This window comes from Danaus plexippus, chromosome 10 (genome assembly GCF_018135715.1).
Source record: "Danaus plexippus chromosome 10, MEX_DaPlex, whole genome shotgun sequence".
Lineage (NCBI taxonomy): Eukaryota > Metazoa > Arthropoda > Insecta > Lepidoptera > Nymphalidae > Danaus > Danaus plexippus.
In genome coordinates, this window is record NC_083543.1 from 6,278,164 (window position 1) to 6,298,866 (window position 20,703).

Sequence of the window (20,703 nt, forward strand, 5' to 3'; positions counted from 1 at the left end):
TTTGGCTTATAATATATGTACATGTTAGTGTGTACTAAGCATTCTAAATTTTCGGTACTAACGAAAAATCGGTAGATGATTTCGACATGTGGTAAATCATAATATTTAGAATAAAATTCATCTAATGAGCTTTCTAGTGATCAATGGACATAATACTGGTATTATATACGCAATATCATGGAGGCATTTATGTTGTTTCGTAAGGCATTGTGTATACCTTATTCTATTTCATCATATTTCTATATAAGTATGTCGCTAAACTTGTTTTTTTTTTTTTAAATAAACTATGCCTTAAATATTATAGTTTTTACTGTATCGAACAATTTATAAGTAGTCCAATACTTTGCGGCCTCTATAAGGTGGTTTGTCTGTATACATCGCTATTATTAGACCAAGCTCAAACAAGTTAATCTTAGAGTTATGTTTTAAACCTGTATCATCGAACATTTATAATTGTTAAATGAATACTTTCAATGAATGATTTGTAAGTAATATTTGTAAATGTACTGAAACTTGCCACTTGATCTCACGGTATACATGTGAGGGTAAGCAACTTTGTGTCACTATTATAAACGAGTACAATTTAATAGCAAATATAAGTAACATAAGCTTAGTTAATAGACCATTCATTAAGTGCTTTTACGTGACTCGAAATACTAATATGATGTTTACACACACACAGACACATATCATTATTAAGTGTTAATATTTATTAAACATTATATAAAATCCAACTTAATGGAAGATTGCTGGAAGTCAATATAAATTATAAAAGGTTTGTCTTATAATATTATACAGAGCACTATATGTATATAAAAATAGACATGCCATTCATATATAAAACAAGATCAGATATGTCTTAATTATACGTCATTCCCCCTCTTATCAATAAGGAATCTACATTCTACAGTATATAAAATTAATTTTTTTCATTAATCACATATCTCGTTAACCTCTATGTGTAATATAAAATAAAAATGGTTTATTTATGTTAATCTTTTAACAATTATGTCAAGTGTTGCATAGTTAGTACGGATAATGGTATTAATTAAGGTAGGTACAATGTATTGTTTCATCTACGCCACGTTCGTGATTAATATTATCTATGATATGGAATCTGTGTAATGTTAAGTCGGATGAGTTGTTAATATCTCATCTTCAAGGTCAATCTCGCAGATGGTTTTAATTGCTTGAGCATAATTTTTTTTTTCTGTTCCGATCTCTCGTTTTCCCGGAGACGTTTTGTTGAATCATCAATCACAATGTCTAACCATGAATTGTAAGATGGCTGTTTTTGTATGAGGAAAAATTCTGCGACAAAAACTAGCCTGACCAAAGATGGCAAAGTTGGATTCCACGAGAATGAATAATTTTATAAGTAGCTCGATATTAATTAAACAAAAACCGAGCCTTATGTTAATTATACAAATGTGGGGATATAATGGAAAGTGTGCAGCGTGACGTAATTACCGAGATATTTATCATATGTATAAGTATGTTAATGTATTCACGAACCCAAAAATACTACTAACCTTTTAATACGTTAATGTCGGCTACGTACTATATATAAATGTTTTGAGTTTTACAACAATACGCGCAAGGTGTAAAGGGGTTTGCGTGCTAAATAATTATCATTGGCAGCTGTGTATGAGCACGTTCCCCCAAAAAGCTAACCTGACAACACGCATGTAGCGTGTAGTCTGCAGCGGTCGAAGCATAGGCCTAATAAAAATGGAAACGGAATAAACCGAAAAAAAAAAAACGGCAAACAAATCTTTGTGGTCGCGGCTTACCTTTGCAGCGTGTTGCAGACCGTGAACAATCGCTGGTTTTATCATGTGGAGCGTTCATGAAAGAGGATGTTTGTAAAGCAAAACGACTACATACAGACATATTACTGTCTCGTCACCAAGCGCTCTTTTTTGTTCACGTTAAAGTGCTTTATAATTATACATTTAAGTGATATTTTGTTTTATAAATGTACATAGTATCAATTAGTGTATAAAGAGATGAAACACGATAAGCAAATTTATTATAAAACGATTCGTTTTAAGTGGATAATGTAAGGGATGTGAATAATACAGCTCGAAAACCAATTAACTGTTATTGACTGACCGTTCAGTCATTTGATCACAGGAATGAGCTAACACGGTTGACTAGAGGCTCTGCGTTCCCTCGGCAAATACGCTTTCAATCGCTTACACGAGTCACTGCCCTACACCCCACGCGGCTTACACTATATTAATTAGAAAACACCCACGAAATATTTCACTTTCACCCAGAGCAGTCAACATTTTTTGATGTTCCCAATTAAACATCGCGTAGCTTTGCAAAAAGGTATAAAAATTGGACCGGATAAAACTGTCGACTCCCATTAAGATAATGTTTGCCTCTCAAAAAACCAGCGGGTACGACATCGGGCTTAATGTCAGTTATTATCAACATTTTTTATAAATGGTATTCTTAATAATAATAACTTGATAATATACACTTTATTATGTTTGTTACCGCTGTGACAAGTTTTTGTTGCATAATTATCATACACAGACAATAACATTTCATTAATTTATTGCACCGGTATATTCTCGTTGTATCTTTTTCTTCTTCACATTGACAAGTTTATTCAATTGATTTATTGTAATTATACAGATTCTTTTTATGGTATGATATAAAAAGGCTTCTGCTTGTCGTCTTCATAATATAAAAATATATTTTTAATGAAGCTGGTAATAGTATAAATACAGATAAATGATTGAACGTCTAAATATTATATGTTTCGCATCAATATGGATAACTGGTAAGCTGAATGCCGCGTCGAGATATTTTCAAAGCGATTCTGATCACCAGAAAGTTATTTTTCAAGTGCTGGTACTGTCCCGAGTTTCCAACCGATAAGATTCCTTTCAAATATTCGACGTGCTTTGTGTATGTAATGTTTGCTACACGATTTCCACTGTGTCCGCAAAAAAGTATTATACCAACTGAATTCAAGACGTCTAAATCGTTTCGTGAATTTCATTGTTTTTTTTTTTATGAGTTTGTATTAAAAATGTTATTCTTTAAAATGTAATTTAATATTACAGTAAAGTTTTTAATGTTGAATCATTTATTTGATGATATCATTAAGGTCATGTTTAAATGCATTGAAAAATTACCAAAGTATGCTCCCTTGACATTTGCTTTGTTTGTTTTCTCGTATCTCACTGGGTACATGAATTGTTTAATGTGGCAAGTATAAATGACTTCCTATAATTAACTGAATTTTATGCTATATCGGTATAATAAAATTTGTATTACAATGTTATCGCTAAAACTTATTATAACTCAGCTAATAGTGTGTTTTGTAATAAATAACTTTAATACAGTTAGCAATTAAATGATTAGCAAAAATGTTATTCAGATAAGTCAAGATGCTATCTGAGAGAGATTAATTGGAGTTGATTTTAATTAATTTCGTCAATGAAATTCATTATGTTTATCTACAATCTCGATGTCTTTGAGATTAACTAATTATTTCTTCTTAGGGTTCTAATTAAACATTTGAATAACTGAATAGATTACCGTCAGTAATATTTAAAGTTGTAGATTGAATGGGAACGAGTAATATATTTATGAATAGCCTATTTGAAAGTAGGCAAAGAGTCACAAGCTACAAGATCAAATGTGATGTGCATTTATCTCTGGTTTTTTTAATGTATGTATTTTGTTATCTCAATATATTTACTGTCGTCATAATACACCATTGCGTGTTCATTATTGTTGTTCTAATACACTTTATCATATAACACACTGATATTTTTTTGTATACCTATTAATGTAACTGGTTTGAGTATTGAATTAGTATAGATAACATCTGACTAAGGTATGCATGAATTTTAATGTAGTCTGAGAGTTTCTGCGAGTAATGGTAATCGGTAAATTAATATTAGTAGGACATTAAATAAGTCAAGATATATGTGTTATATATTGTTAAATAAATTGTATTTTGTAATAAACTGTTTGGAAGATTATGCAACAAGGCTTTGTTAAAGACTGTTTGTTAAAAATAAATTCTAAGTTGTAACGCAAAGTTATTCTTTTAGAACAAGTCTTCGCAATAATTGCACGGTCTAATTTAAAACTCTTACAAAATAAGGCAATATTTCTTTTGAATGATAACAGATTAATTTATTATATATATTAATTATTCCATTCATACTTGTTATAGTGACAAGAGTGTGTGCTTTAATAAGGATGTCCCTATGTTCATTTGCAGTCCAAGCGGTACAGCTCTGAGTAACTACACTCAGCTGCGGGAGTACCTTCAGACGGCCGGTACCTGTAAGTGCGGCCTGCCTTGCCCGCTGCGACCGGAAACCGCCTTCAGTTTCGATCCTAAGGTAAATTCACATAATGTACCTATACAAAGCTTTTGGATACACTGTTAGAAATCTTAGAAACTAGATTAGGAATATTTAGGTATAATTTGGAACATATTTTTTTATATCAGTTAGCTGATTCTTCCCCCAAATACTAAAGCTGCATTAAAAAGACCATACATTTTTAGTGTTACATAAGAATCTTATAAGAATAATGAATTTTAAGTAATATCAAGTAGTGAAGTGTTATGAAGGGTTCATATTAATAAATTTAATTAAACATTGACAAATTATTCTCTAATATATTTATTGTTCGTGGCTCATTCAGTTCGTCCCGAATTTTTTTTACGTTGCAACAATTTGGCAGAGGCCGTTCGGGGAATAAATGTCTTCTTCTTCATCGCTAGAGTCTTTGCAGACTCGTCGTGGTCACCACGTATCAGTGATCCATGACACATGACGACTTTCATGGGAAGAGATAACTGCAATGGTTTCCCCTTGCCTTCTGCACCAGTACTTTTTTGGGGCTATTTAGACCCCAAAAGCTTGCTGTAGCCTGTTCCAGCCAGTGGTATCTAAATACTCTTAGAAAGTACATATTACTCGGAAAAGATCACATTGGTACTTGCCAGGTTTCGAACCCGCGCCCTCACGTATGAGAGGCAGGCTTTTTAGCCTTCAGGCCACCACGACTTTTTTAGTAAAATGTAATCCATCCTAAACACAAATATGTCGTTTAATGTTGTTTGTGAATGTTTTATGACAGCGATTCTAAAATTTTGTCATTATGATGATACTGTCATTTGTATGAGGTTTTTTTATGTAAATAATATTTCGTTCGCATTAGTACAATCGATGCAATATTTGTCAACGTAATGATTGGTTTATGAATATAAAACGGTTGTTACAAATAAATGTGCTCGGAATTTGATAATTTATTATATTTATGAAATGCTAAGAGTTTTATATGTATTTATTAATGAAAAAAACTTTCAAAATATCTGTTTAAATCTTCACGGTAATGCGTCTTCTCGGTTTTGATAGATTTTGTATCTGTTGTTACATATAGCGAAGCTACTAGCCGGTGATAAATATTGGTAGCCATCAATCAATAGTTAATCAATAAAGCGTCGTTATTATAATACACGTATTGGATATGCTCCGCAATTAAGCGTACGAAAAGTACAATTACAGAATAGCTCTTGTGTCATAGAAAATACAAAACATCTGATAGTTTAGATTAATATTAGAAGCGAACAAACGTGGGCGTATGTAGGCAATTAATTTCCGTGCCTATTGGTGTTTGGTAAAAACTAGTTTCGACTCAGTATGAAATAATTACACCTGCTACATACGTTACATAGAAAACTTTTCTAGTTCTGATTAATTGCTCAATATCGTACGCACTATTTGTCTTGTGTTAAAAGTATTGAAATTTTTTTTAATATGTGAGTTTGTGGTTTTATTTGTACAATAAATAATAGTGAAATATTTTGGTTATTTTGTTTTGTTTTATTGTACTGGGACTATTTAAGGACATTAATTAGTACCATCATTTTTCCTATGCTATTACAGCTACATATTTTTTTTATATATTTTTCTTATTTTTTTATATATAAAGTCGTGGTGGCCTGGAGGTTAAAGGACCGCCTCTCATGCGTGAGGGCGCGGGTTCGAAACCTGGCAAGTACCAATGTGATTTTTCATAGTCATATGTACTTTCTAATAGTATTTAGACACCAATGACGAACGGTGAAGGAAAACATCGTGAGGAAACCTGGACTTATAATTTCAAATTATAAGTTTGAAATCGCCAACCCGTCTTGAGCAAGCGTGGCGATTAATGCTCAAACCTTCTCCATGCGAGAAGAGGCTTATGCTCAGCAGTGGGCTTCCGATAGGCTGATGATGATGATGATGAATTTTAAACTTCATTAATTAAAAGATAAAAATAAACACAATATACAAGTTAATTCTGTGAAAGAACATAATATAGGTCCTGTGATTTGGTTGAATGGTTGAAATTAAACATATTTCTATATATACATTAACATTATTCAATGTATTTAAATATTTTTATATTATTTACATGTTGAGAAACTCATTAATATCCAAATAGCATAATGTAATAAATAAGATAGTTGTCACCTTGACTAACACTTTAATTGCCTCTTTAATGGCTTCTCGTTTGACATTAGATGAATTTTAAATTATAGTAAACGTTGGTTATGATTTAAATAAAATATGATATGATTAAGTGACTATCCTTTGCCGACGGTTCTGCCTGTATGTTTTTTTATTGCGACACTTCGTTTTATGATAAATGATTGTGATTTTATTATTTTATACCTATACTGAAAATAGATCATTTGTGTATTTATTTTTGAGTTATTTCCAATCTTTATCATGTATGTAACTCTTAATATTCTTGGCATAAGAAGTCACTTTTATACTGATTCACAAAGTCCTCTATCGTTCAATCAAAGCCCTATCAAAACCCGTTAAGCCGTTCCAAAGATTACTTCCCGATAAATAAATATGAATACTGAAGAAGTTTACAAAACAAAAATTCTCGTTTTGATAAACAATGTTTTATTAAATAGTTTGTATAACTTTACAACATTTGATTCGGAAGATAGTCAGGTGGTTTTTGTATGTATCTGACATAATTAATTACTTTTCGTATAATACAATTATAAATAGGTTTCATATTTATTTAAAATCTCACTTAGTTCAATTTATTCCGTAAAGCCAATAACAATTGCTATATCTTTATTAAATCGGAACAAAACAAATGATTGGGTTTCCTCATATTTATGTTATGTAGTTTTATTTCGCAATCTTCAAATCTTTGAAAATGTCAATGTAAATGATGTATAATAAATGATAATAAGTTCAAAGCAAAAAATTGTGGTTATAATATATTGATTTATAAATTCTAATAGTAATATCTAATGTAAAATATAAACGCAAAACGCTCCGAATAGACGAAGTTATAAGGTATTCGTTAATATAAAGAGCGTATTGTACGCTGTCTGCGACAGGGCCCGCCTGTATACAGTATAGTTATTCAGAGCACAGACATTGCCTAACAAGTGAGTCGTTATAGCTCGCCCCACTTTGTTTACACTGATCTTTGCAACTACACGTTTTGTTTGCTTAGATAATCTCACCGAAACACGCATCGCTTAACCGACTTTATACATATATTTTTCTAAATCTCTGTATGGTTCATGTAAATATTTTGGGCGCGGTTATTGACTGTGGACGCAGTAAAGCTATCTAGAGTTTATTATTTTTATGTTCCGTTGAATACGAAAGCAATTATCGAGAGCAAAATATAAAAGCGGCAACAATAAACATCGTATCATTCATTTCGTAATTCAATTGCAGAAATACAAAACAGTTAACAAACACAAAGGCCACGATGAAAAGTTTGTTCGTGAAAAGCAATTTGTTCGACAATTCGTTAATTGCAAGACCGGATTCTACGAAGTTGAAAATTTAATTCTAATATTGAAAGCTCACGAGTCCTGACATCTCTATAATGCTAGCATGCAATAAATTTGCATGCATCTAAAATACCGTCTCGTACGTAATATTCAATAAAGGTGATGCTTACCTAGTCGCTACGGACAAGTTAATTCTGTCAAAGCTTGCAGCGACCTCGCGTTGCCTTTGTGTGCACTTGAAATGTACAAATTGCACAGCGGCAGGGGTAAGGTCGGTGCACTCTGCACCCCTACACCCCCCTCTCCCGCCGCTGCCCCCCCCCACGGCCCCCACACCCGCTACCATCGATTCCTCTTTGTTCGTCCGTCTTGAGATATATTCCAGAGATCTCGATTTCACATTCAGTAACTTTGAATTGATTCGCTGTATCTCTTTACACTTTGTCGTTGATGGATTGAACTCCGCAGACGATACATTATGTACTCGAACGTCCGCATATAAACTATGTATTATGACTTCCAAGATGAACTATCTCAATGCGAAATTAGAATGTTTCATTTTAATTATTATTTTCCAATGAAATACAGTATCGACATCAAAAAGATAGTTATTGATTGTTGATTGAATTTAATAGTTTTACGCATATTATTTTTTAAGTATTGTGGAGGTGCTGAAAAAATATTTTTAAATTTCGAAAATCATATACAGGTGTAATTTTGAATATACTGAAACTTGTAAATATAAAGATCGAATGCAAAAAGAAACTATTTTTAATCATCTGGATACAAGATTAAATAATATATATTCATAATGAAATAAAGTACTTTAGAAACTATTATATTAAATGAGGCCTTTCAAGAAATTGAGTTCGCAGTTGTACATAAGAATTGACATTAAATATTAAATAGGGACTCTCGCCAAGAGTGCCTTGGCCTAATTCTTTTCATAGCGACCGTCTCAAGATTTTGTACACCTCTTGAGGAGTTTTGCAAAAATAGAACTCGAAAACATAAATCCATTTTGTGTATTAAAGTGCTTGTTTTGACTTAAATATGATAACGTGTACGAGAATTGTATTCGTGACAGCGCTGATTTATACAAAAAGTTCGGTAGAACATTAATATGAATAAAAAAACAATATTCTGATAGAAATTTATAAATTTATATTATTTTCCTTTCTGAATTTTATATATTTTTTCACCTCATAACTTTGTACCTATAAAAATTTACTGGACTTTGTTTTTCTAGTTTTGTTATTTGTCAAAAATATTCAGCCATAATAATAAATTAAATTTTATATAAACGAAGTAATATTTTATATATGTATTTTAATTTAATACGTTAGATATACAACAATAATTAAATATTAAACATCAAAATAGATAAGTAATCGATTATAATCAATGTAATTTCGTCTAATTGATTTCGAATACGAATACCTGTGAGAGAGATTCGTATTGCTGGCATGGAATTTCTTTTGTGCCCTCGCTAAAGGTCTTGAGTTTCCGCCTGGCAACTTGTTTTCAAGTGACATTTAAAAGAGCGATCGAGGTCAATTGATTTGATAGCGTATCCGATATTGTAACAATAATGTAGCTTCATTATTTAAACGTATTTCGTAATATCGTTTTGCAATATAATTTAAATAATTTTCATATAAACAGTGTTTATATGTATAACAATTTGATAAAGAAAATTTGTTTTATAATTTTTTTATTTGTCCCGATTATAGCACCGCTTTATGCTAATTGGTTCGTATGAATAAGATATTATAAATGAATTTTTATTTTTTTAATCTCGTTGTTGGTGATTATTTAACACTTAAATGTAGGTATCAAATATCAGAAAACATACAAAGGTTATCAATATGAAATATGTATCGAAGTGAGATCTCAGTAAATTCAAAATGATTTCTCAAACTCTGAACGACCTCACGAGAGCATTGTATCAGAAACGTTAAATTGGTTTCTAAACAGTCGATAGCCAACTTTCTTATATGGTGAAAGTGGCGACCTAACAGCACGCCTAGTTCATGTAATCGAAACGTTCGCTGAAGCTAATATAAATCTTATTGTTATGAGAATAAAGACTATACATGACTGGAACCAGACCGTAACAGCTAGCAACGTAATAGTCACTGATATTTGAGTATTATGAATATATTATAAATAAAAGAAACACGAGTCCCAGCACTTGGATGAGTAATTTTTTATTCATTAGAAGTAATGGATATTTGCATCGTTAAATCCATTTGTATTTTATAATAAAAGATTTGTTTTACGTATTTTCAAGTTGTATTATTATGTAAATTTATATGTATATTAATATATTAGAATTATGTACAAATGAAATCTCAGAATCTGTTATTTCCGAAGCGCTCATTGAATATTTACGTCTTAATATACATTATTATCATTTATTTGTTCGTGGGTAGTCTTTGGAACGTCTGAACTGATTGTAATGAAACTTTCACTGGATAATGGAGGACTTTCTAAGGCAATATTTAAGTGATATGTTACTAACGAAATACTGAGGTCCAATTTTTTCTATCTACTCCCAAGACCATTAATATACCAGAATGAAAATACAACATACAATCAAATCGAAGAAAGCCGTGGGAAAAAGCTAGTTCTATTAAAAATATTCGTATTAAGTATAGGAAACATATTCAGTAGTTAAAATCGGTTACACACGTTTGACGCTACTATAAAATGTGTGTACTATCTGAAGACAGAAGGTAACATGGTTCTCCAAACTGATGTTACGATAGCGGAGGCGGCTAACACTATTCCTTTGTTTATTGACCATTGTGAGATCCACTGATGGCTGAATAGAATGGAGCCATATACAATGGCATCATCTCGTATAGCTCCTCGAGATAGTACCCATGGGCACTTCTTATCGGGAACGATCCTGATGTATAGGGGAATATATTTCAATAACGTTATACTTACCATAGTGCTAATAAAAGCAACTTCAGAATAATCGAATCCACATGATATAAAAGGCTTAAGTACTTTTTTCCCCGTCCTCCGATAAAACGTTAACGCAGAGTATGTTTGCTCGAAGCTCGACCTGAATAAAGATTACCGAAGGGGAAAGTCTCTTTGCGGCTACTCATCTTTCGCTTACACGATAATAATTTTGTGGTAAAATATTTAAACGGCTTATTATCAGCCCTTTATGTTATTACATTTATGCACGGAAAGGGTGTAATTGTGAAGTCATTGCTCATTGATAAAAAAAAAACGATTAACTAGCAAATGATACGGCGGTTACTTTAACAATGCTAAGCATTTAACCCATTTAGTTTTTTTTTTTAATTTCTTTTTTTTTTAATTCACTTCCATATTCATTTGCGCAAACAGATACTTAGATACTTTTGTTGAAACATTCTATCAAATTTACTTTGCGTTTGATATGCGAAATGTAACAATTAATACGCTGTTTAAGTGCTACACTAATCAAATTATCTCTGAGCGAAGTGTCTAGTCTTCCTTATAATGCAAATAGACACTGACACCTGACAAGTTCTAAGTGAATTACGTTATGTCCAATCATTGTGTTGTGACTTCTACCAAATTAAATTTAGGGATAAATGTATCCAAATTATAAGTATATTAATATATTTGCAAGATTAACAAGACGTTATAAATATTTATAAATCATAGATTGCGGACCGACTTCTGACAAATTTTGAAAGGAAAGTCGCTATTACGTAATGCATTTATTATTTTCCACTAAATTCATATACCTACAAGTGTTAAATAATAGACTGGGTTAAATCATCTCAAGGAACTGGGGTTGGAATGTTGCCAGTTCAAGATAATAAGGCTACACAAAGATCGTGCTAGAAAATATCTTATCTCCAATATTTTTGTCGTACGTATTGGAAGGTCTTATTTTATGGGCTATTACTATAGGAAAAATAAATATAGATTTTTATATTTATTTAATCTTTAGGTTCTTAAAAAGTTCCTTGGTAATCCAATGCCGAAAAATCTTAATATACTTGGTCTATTAAATCGCAAATTCTTTACATCTGGTCTCCTGCGGCTGGGATGTTGAGAACATTTTTGAATACATGCAAGCGTGTGTATAAAAGCCATGATGTTAAATTCAATTTAAGTTTAAAGTGCCACACGATATGAAAAGGGGATACTCGAGGTATCCCTAACTGACAAAGTTTCAATTGACTTAATTTACCGGAGAACTTATACAAAGTGTCAGATTGATATATGTCATGTGAAGAAATTTGTTTAGCTATGTGTTAAGAAATAGAAAATGAAAATAGGAAAGGTGACTGGAAGATGAGCGATAGGAGAAGAATTATCCGTAGAAGGAAAAAGAGAAGTAGTCGTGAAAAAGATCCTCCGCATGTGTCATGAGTCATGACTATATCCCAGGTTATGTTACGACCTTTAACTGTCGATTCCTTTGGGAGGCACACAATTCTCCTTCCATGTAAAAGATTCAACTTCAACTCCATTAAATACATGTAAAATTTCGCAATAACATCATTTGCGATTTAAAATATTTACAAGAAATTAACCGTCTAGAGGCTCACTAGTGACATGGCACAAATTAGTATCCTCTATTTATAGACGGACATGTTACAAGAACAGTCAATATGCAAAACAATGTATTATTCAGGGACGAATGTGTCTATTAATTAGCGAGTGGTCATTAAAGTCATGTTCAAAGCGAGGCGTGTCTGTGCAACGTCCATCAGAATGATTGTTTCTATATAATGGACTCGTATTAAGCTTTTGCCTAGTGATAGATGACATGAGACAGCGTTTTGGTAGCATTAAAGCCTTCTAATATAATAAATTGAATATTACCAAGTATTGACAGTGAAATATTATAATGACATGATGTAATTAATTCATAATTAATACTGTTGATTTATGTATACAAATTTACATATTATCACAATTAGCTCTAAATGAAACAAAGTTCCATGATCCATGTTCACGTAATCCATATAATTTTTAGCTTGTTCTTTTTGACATAAAAGATTATATACGCGTCTGTTTAACGGTTAGATGTAACATTACATACTCGTATGTTGTACTTACGTAAACTTATCTATTGCCGAACGGTATATGTATTGGACTTGGTTAAACTTACCGGATATAATCATTAAGTTATTATTTTACTGTATCAACGGTTAACTCTAAAAAAGTCTGTTGCTAATGATTTAGGTTTTGGTCTAACCTAATCACCGTTAAATTATAATTGGACTTAATTTGACCGTGCATCTTAATTTAAAAATTTTCAGTAATTTGTTGCTAATAAAGAGTTTGCATAAAATTTCTTGCTAACTAATGGCGATGTTTCAACACTGATTTTATAAACGGATGTCACAATTACTAAAGTGTTACGGGGACGAGGCTATGCTTTTATGAATTACTGGTTCTGGCGGTAAAGATAACAATGTGCTATTACGTCATCCGTTAAACATATAATCTTTCTTGTACATAAAATATAATCCGTTGTATTAAATCAAACTCAAAGTATTAATAATTTATGTTCAAAGAAAAGCAGTTCATAGATTTAAAATGAGCAAAAGCTATTTAAAAAACTTTCTCATAATGAATTGTTGTTAAATATAAAAATTTATTGTTGTTGTAAATTCTTGAATTTTTAATGAGTAAATATTTTTTCTTTTGCAATGTGAAAGCTGCTATGCGAGTGGAATGGAAGCCCTGTTAACACGGTTGGGATGATTTTAAAACCTATTTTAAAAATCATAAGAAATGTTTTTGCATTTCCATAGCCACAAAGCTTTTGAATCTTACTGCAATATTTTTAATTCTTTTACTTTTGTACATTGCCGGATGAAAAAGCATTTCCTCTTTCTTTAAATTATCGCGTTTAGTTCATCGAACCCAGCGGCCAGCGGTATCATAAGGTTTCGTTACTGGGGAACCCTTATAAGTGTTTATTCATAAATATAATGCTTTAAGCATCTTAGACTGTTGTTCTGGTCGAGACGACACAAAGTAAATAGTTTTTGATACGTGTCGTCCCAATCACAGTTTTTGTATAATCGTATAAAGTACTTCGATTGAATGCCGTTCAATATGTAACTATTAAAAACAATAGGTGCTGTACCTATCTGTATTTTTGTTTTTATTGAATAATATTAACCAACTTGATTCATATTGTAATGTAATTATTCTTTCTATTATACGACTTTGCTTTTATAAATACTATTCCAAAACCCATTGTGTTATCAACTTTAAAAAACATTATAAATTTAATTTAAACAACATTATACAACAAGTAGGTGTTAGATATACATTTACGGTCGGTGTAATGCAATTGTCACAACTATTTATCGTTTAGTTGTAGACAATGAGGCGATTTTCATATTTATAGATGCAAAAAAGCTCCGGACACCGCTTTTAAATTACTTGTTTTGTTGTGCGGCAAAATAACATTGTTAGCATAAGTAAGTAATTTGAAGGAGTGGAGGCGTAAACGTGTGTTGACCACAATAGCGTTAAAGTGAGCTCGCAATCGAAAATTGCAGGCAGAGTTTACGGCAGCTATGTCTGCAAACAGTAGGTACACAGGCAGCTGTGTCAGCCGATGCATGGGGCAATTTGTGTGTGCAGCGATGCACAGTGCGCGTCCATCCGTAATGGATGACGGACGCAATCACACCTCCAACAACACATCTGTATTTTGATATAGAAAAAGACTGTGAGGTTTATTTCCAATTTATGAATGTACAAAGCGCTTCCGTTTAATGCGATCATATGATAAACGATTATAATATCGAGTATGACAAAGCAGAAAAGATCACTATTCATATTTTTTATGATATGATGTTTCCATTTTTATTTATAAACAATGTCAATAGCGTTTCCTGTCCACAGAGAGATATAAACGAGGATCACGCAATCTAACGCTAATATAAATATATATATTTAGATGTTTAAGTACATCGATAATTATATATTATATTGATAGTTTTACTATGAGATTTTTTTATTTGAAAAAACTTCTATTGATACAGTTACGTATGTTTTGACAACGTTGTTACTAAGCTTTGGTTATGCGAATGCGTCATGTAAATAAAACACTCGAAGCGTGCATTGTGAGAATAATGGGTTTCACAGCGATCTGTTCCTTTGTGAACAGCTTTTGTAACGAAATTAAACAAACTGACCGTTCAATAATTATTGAGTTGAAAGTTTCGTTATTTTTTGCATGCAATAAGTTGACTTTCATCTCGAATCGTATCCGGTATTAATTTTTTTCGATATATTCAGTAGTAAATCTATCGTTTAAATTCTAAATATAATAATTCTTTTGTCTTAATATATAAAGTTTCTTGGATATATTTTTAGTGTTTTTATATCCAGGTATCGAGTAAGCCTTACCAAGTGGCTGCTGGCGCGGAGCTGACAAAGCTTTGCAATCATAAGCGGAAACTTTTGGCCTCCCTGCAGTCGAGGGTCCAAAGTCCAGTAACTCCGCCACCGGCCATCGATCAGAAGAAAGGTATGATAGTTTACACTACATATGAAAAAAGTAAAATTACCCTAAGTAAACTGTACTACATAGGATCAGGTTCGGGTTATGAAATTTATTTTTAATTCCCATGAAAATTTAATACACAATACTGTATAGGTTAATTTTTTTATTTGTATCCTTAGTGAAAACTTGCTTCTTGAACATATAATTTCAATAAATCTATTTTCGTTATTAAATAGTCGTAGATACGAAAGTATTTGTTGATGGAACATGTTACAACTGTAGGTGTTTAAGTAGAAGGTGAAAACTTGTATTAAGTGTACGAGTTCTGTAATTCCACTTATGGTAATTTTTATTGCCAGTTACAACCGCATATTTCGCTACGTTCTTCAATTCACTGAATTTGGTAATAAAATTAATTTGCATATGCACACACCATACGGCTTCTTTAAAGTTCGGCTTACCTGTTCAAAAGAGTTTGTTTAGCATGTTGCAGTAAAAATTTTTTTTGCCATTTTATTTACTGTCTCGTTAAAGTTACTAGTCTACATAATATATGTACATTATGGTTAATATTTTAGTAACGGTGTTGTAATAAAAAAGTCGTTTTAGGGAAATTTATATTTTAACTACTATGTTATTTTATCACTACATTTCCGTTTTAAATTAACGGTAAAATGAAAAACTTTTAGTTTATTACACAATAAGCTAGACAGCCGATTTATGTTAAGGAGTTCGCAGACGAAATTGCACCTTAAGGTGTTCTTACGAGATGAACCAGCGCTTACTAGAACTGTAAACTTTCGTAATTTTTATCTCCATAACGCCAGACTCGTCCATTAAACTATTAGTTAATTGAATCGTTTTCAAACGATTTTATTCAGCGTGAATATTCCCGAGCGTACACTAGTTACATGTGTTAACACCCTAATGAGTTATTGCATAAGCGTCGTGTCTTACCATTTTTCGGATTTAATCTATTAGGTATATTGATACACAGATTACATTTTAAGGTCAAATACACATTATCGTGTAAAATATTTGTTGTCATAAGTTAGCTTTCAACATAAACGCGGGTGAGAGCGTGAAGTGTAAATATTTACCAGCTAACGTACGTGTAGCCGTTGCCGACTTTACTATGTGAACATTATTATCCTCTTAGCGGACGTTCAGGGTTCTATCTTCCTCTCATCCAATTACTGGAGTGTGAACCCAATGGGATTAGCGCCACGGTAACAACACGAATACATCCGATAACATTTGAACAGTATGTTTGTGTACTGAATGCAACTTTACAAAACTTTACTTACCGTACGTATACTCTGTAGACGATGAAGTTATAATAATTTTATTACTCTTTGTAAATCTGTAGAACGCGTTAAATCATAATAAAAATTTATCTTCACATATAGAAAGTATCAGAACGTAAAAACAATAATGTTTAAACCATTGATAGATGTCCGCGTATAGAAATATAAATAAAAAAAGCATTTATTCGCGTTACATAGAACGAAAGCAATCCGACACTCAATTAGTCTTTGATTTGTTTATCCGTGTTCATTGATACTGAAACGTGTTCCACGCATTACCGGTGTTTCCTGCAACAAAGCCTCCCCTTTGCTACCACCCCTCATATAATTTTCATACTGAGCGGAAAGAGTACAGAAAAAAATGTATTTGAAGATATTAAATTAATACTTTTCCAATGCGGACTTGTCGTTAAATTGACTATAGTCTTTTAAAAATAATGTTCCGTTTCTCTTAATCTAAACTGTAATTCAATTCAAAACCATCAGTATGGTGTTGTTTGATAGACATTTTAATCTTAAATAACCGTATTTGAAATTGTAACCCGATATTAAAATTTGAAGTGAATTAAATAAACTTTTCCCTATCTAAGGGAATGTCTTTTAAACATCCTCATAATTGAAAATAACAAGGGCAGCTAAAAGTAATGGAACAAATTGCTTTGGTAACTGTGGCCGAGGATTCCCTGGCTTGATTTGTCTGTGGATAACACTGGGGTTCTAATAATTGTTTTATTCCTTTGTTGTAAAGTTATAATGGAATTAACTTGCAACATAATATTACGTATAATATTATTGAGCTGCGTTACGTTTGTACCAGACGCGGTATACGATCTGTTGGCTAATAATAATCCTTTTGTGGCATGAACTTCATACAATGAAGGGTTATCGTTTATAAATTGCACAGTGAATTAAATTTAATTGCAATGTTTTGCAACTAATTGGACGTTGTAATATTTATATATTGCATTGTTTATTTAAAACTAATTGTATAGTAGTTTGTTAGTGATAATTTACAAAGAATCTAATCTATATTGTTTTATATAGATATATGCATAAATATTCCGTTAGATTGATACTAAAATTTAACGATCAGTTTTAACGCTTGATGACTATTTTCATAGTTCCAAGTCTCCCATATAAAGATACGTTTAAAGCCGTTACTTAAATATCTTAAAGTCGTAAAAGTTGATATCAGTAGGTGCTAAGATCACGTTCAGTTTTAACTTATATATAATGATGTTATATTTCTCAATTTATCAATAGAATGTTATAATTTAATACATAAAAAGCAATCCTTTACTCCTGTACCGTAAATCGCGGCACTTAACAACGTCAGTTGTAATACAATCTCGCTTAAACAGAAAGCCTTCCCCTATCCCGCATTTAATAGGCTATTAAGCGTTTATAAAACTTGCAAGTTAACTATTTTATTCAACCTAAGTACGCGAGTTTTTATTGCCTTTTTTATACAGAAGTATATTGCTCCGAGTACCCTCTTCAGCTCCTTTCAGGGTTTTCTTTTATGTCATGGGATATTATGTCAACGCTTGGGACTGAGAGTCATTCTATTATCATGCTTTCATGTTATTGTACGAGTGATTTTTATATATTTATTTATATATCCATCCATACACATCTATTAAGTAAAGTCAGACTATTTAAAATATTCATTCTTTCATTCATCAAACGTTATAATTATCCTTTATGTTTAATGCAGTAAATTGTTAAATTTGAATATAAATGCAATATAACAGAGCTACTTTCCCGAAAATGAAGTCACAGTAGACGTTAAGTAGTATAAGATTGGGAAGCGCAAAATATAATAGTGAACACGGGCCGCAGTATTGCGTAATTACCGTAAAGGAAGTAGGCTGTTTGGACAAACAAAAACCCTGGCGACTCGATCAGCGGCTGAACAAAGCTAGTGTAATTTGAAACAATCGGTGGTGCAGAGGCGGCGGCCGGCGGCACCCCGTCGACTATTGATCTGTCGACGCCCGCCCCCAACCCTCGGCCACCGTGAGTCCTGACCCCCCTCTCAGCCCCCTCAACCCCCAACCCATCCCGCTCAGCGTACAACTCGTATTTTAATTGCAAATCTGCTAGATAATGCGCAAATAGATAACGCTATTATACTCGGCTCGCTTATTATTTAGTGCTATCAAATTACTTTGTTTTTTTCCCCCATTTATTTTTAACTTTGTTTTAATTTGAAGCTGGGTGCTTTTGACGCAATCGGTATCATATTAATTTTTCATTCAACGTGTACATACGAATTAAAATTTGAGAGAAAATTCGTACATTTTTAATAGAGTACACACAATTATTGCTTATAAGAATAGTATAAAAAATGTATATATTTTTAATATAAAACATAAAATCTATTGAATACAATAGCGTTCTAACGAGTGTTTCAATGCTGTTCATTGTAATTTTCCTAGCTCAGTGGTTCATAGTGTACATTAAGCCGCGGTATCCGGTAATTATAGTTTACATAATATCATTATAATAGTTGACGCTGTTATGTTTAATAATTCTGAATTAATGTCACCGGCTCTCCGGACCCCTGTTAGGGTTAAATGACGTGCGTAACGTGCTCTATACCAATAATACTAATCCTAGGCAATTGATTAAGCTTGTCTGGTCTAACAGATGTAAGTGTTTCGTACATCTCCCTATTATTCTCAGCGGTATAATCTTATGTATGGAATTAATTATCGTTGCTCGGAGGTATAGTTTAAGAATGCAAGTTTAAGAATACTTAAACTTGGTACTTGGTGATCTGTTAAGATTTTAATGTATTCAATAATTTGTAATTATTATACAGACGGTTAATATCGATAAGGATATTATCGTTGGAGGGGTATTTCGAAATTAATTGAACCTTGGATCTTGAAATATTAATTAATATTATTTCCTAGGAAAATTAACATTTTTATAGCGAAGCCTGGAAAATATATTTTCATTTTATCCTCAACTGGCAGATTACTATTGCTATTGCTATAAATTACTTGTTGTAATATTATTTCGATACCATTAAGGCGATATGAAGTAATTTGATAGAATTTGATAATTGCATATTGATCGCAGTAGATACAGATAGTACAATAACATTTTACGTAACTTTAAAATGATCTATTGTAAAATGTAACTTCAATAACATTTACGATTCCTTTCTGTTTAACTCTTCTTATAATAATCATCTGATTTTAATACACGAACATTAAAAATTTTCAAGTCTAAAATACCACCGCTCCAACTATTTACATAACAAATGATATTTAAATTGCTGTGTCCCAGTCATCTTTGTCATATATAATTGTATAATAACTTTATGTAAATAAATGGAATATAGTCCAATATAAAGTTTTTTTGTTTGTCTACTTTTTATGATCTAATTCTTTAGATGAAAAAAGTTATAACATGCCACATTGTTTTGTTTATTAATTTACAATAAATAAAATCTATATGCTTCAATAATGATTATAATGTTATTGTATAGTCGAAGAGCCTGAAAATAGTTTCATAAACATAAACACTTTACTTAAAAGGACAAAGTTTGTCACAAGCGATTTCATGACTGTTTCAAAGTAAGGAGACGTCTAGAGATCATTGTAATGTCAAAAGGTCGCTCATCCTTCGACCTTTCTTTTAAATAATACAGTCTGGGCTTGCATCAAATAAGTTTATAATTTAATTGTTTATATTACCAAAAAATCCATATTAATGTTGTATATTCAGAGTTGTGTTTTCAATGATCAGATCATTCAGAGTTGTGTTTTCAATGATCAGATCATTCAGAGTTGTGTTTTCAATGATCAGTCAATTACTTTAATATAAGCTTAAAATTCATTTCAGCAGCGACCGCTGAAACTACTAAGAAGAAAATGAAGAAGCGTTCCGGTTTCATACCTAACATCAGCGTATCCCAAATGATGGTGCAAAGGGATAGACCCCTCAACGAGTTGAAGGTACGTGTACGGTATTACGTATTCATAGCGCCGATAAGTTGAACCTTTGCCAAAACATAGCCCGCAGCCACACTTTTATTACTTACTACACAAATAGACTATGAAAACGAAATTTTTCTT

At 31.9% G+C, this 20,703-nt stretch overlaps 1 protein-coding gene across 3 annotated transcripts in view; it reads left to right on the forward strand.

The window, feature by feature from the left end:
- Positions 1-20,703, forward strand: part of LOC116766855 (uncharacterized) — a 42,936-nt gene that overhangs the window by 12,652 nt on the left and 9,581 nt on the right. For 2 of the 3 annotated variants that reach the window (XM_032656990.2, XM_032656988.2), the window contains exons 2-4: positions 4,256-4,379; positions 15,191-15,329; positions 20,471-20,583. In XM_032656990.2, coding sequence (XP_032512881.2) covers positions 4,256-4,379; positions 15,191-15,329; positions 20,471-20,583 — 376 coding nt within the window. The remainder of the gene's footprint in view (positions 1-4,255; positions 4,380-15,190; positions 15,330-20,470; positions 20,584-20,703) is intronic. The other variant, XM_032656989.2, reaches the window with a different exon arrangement.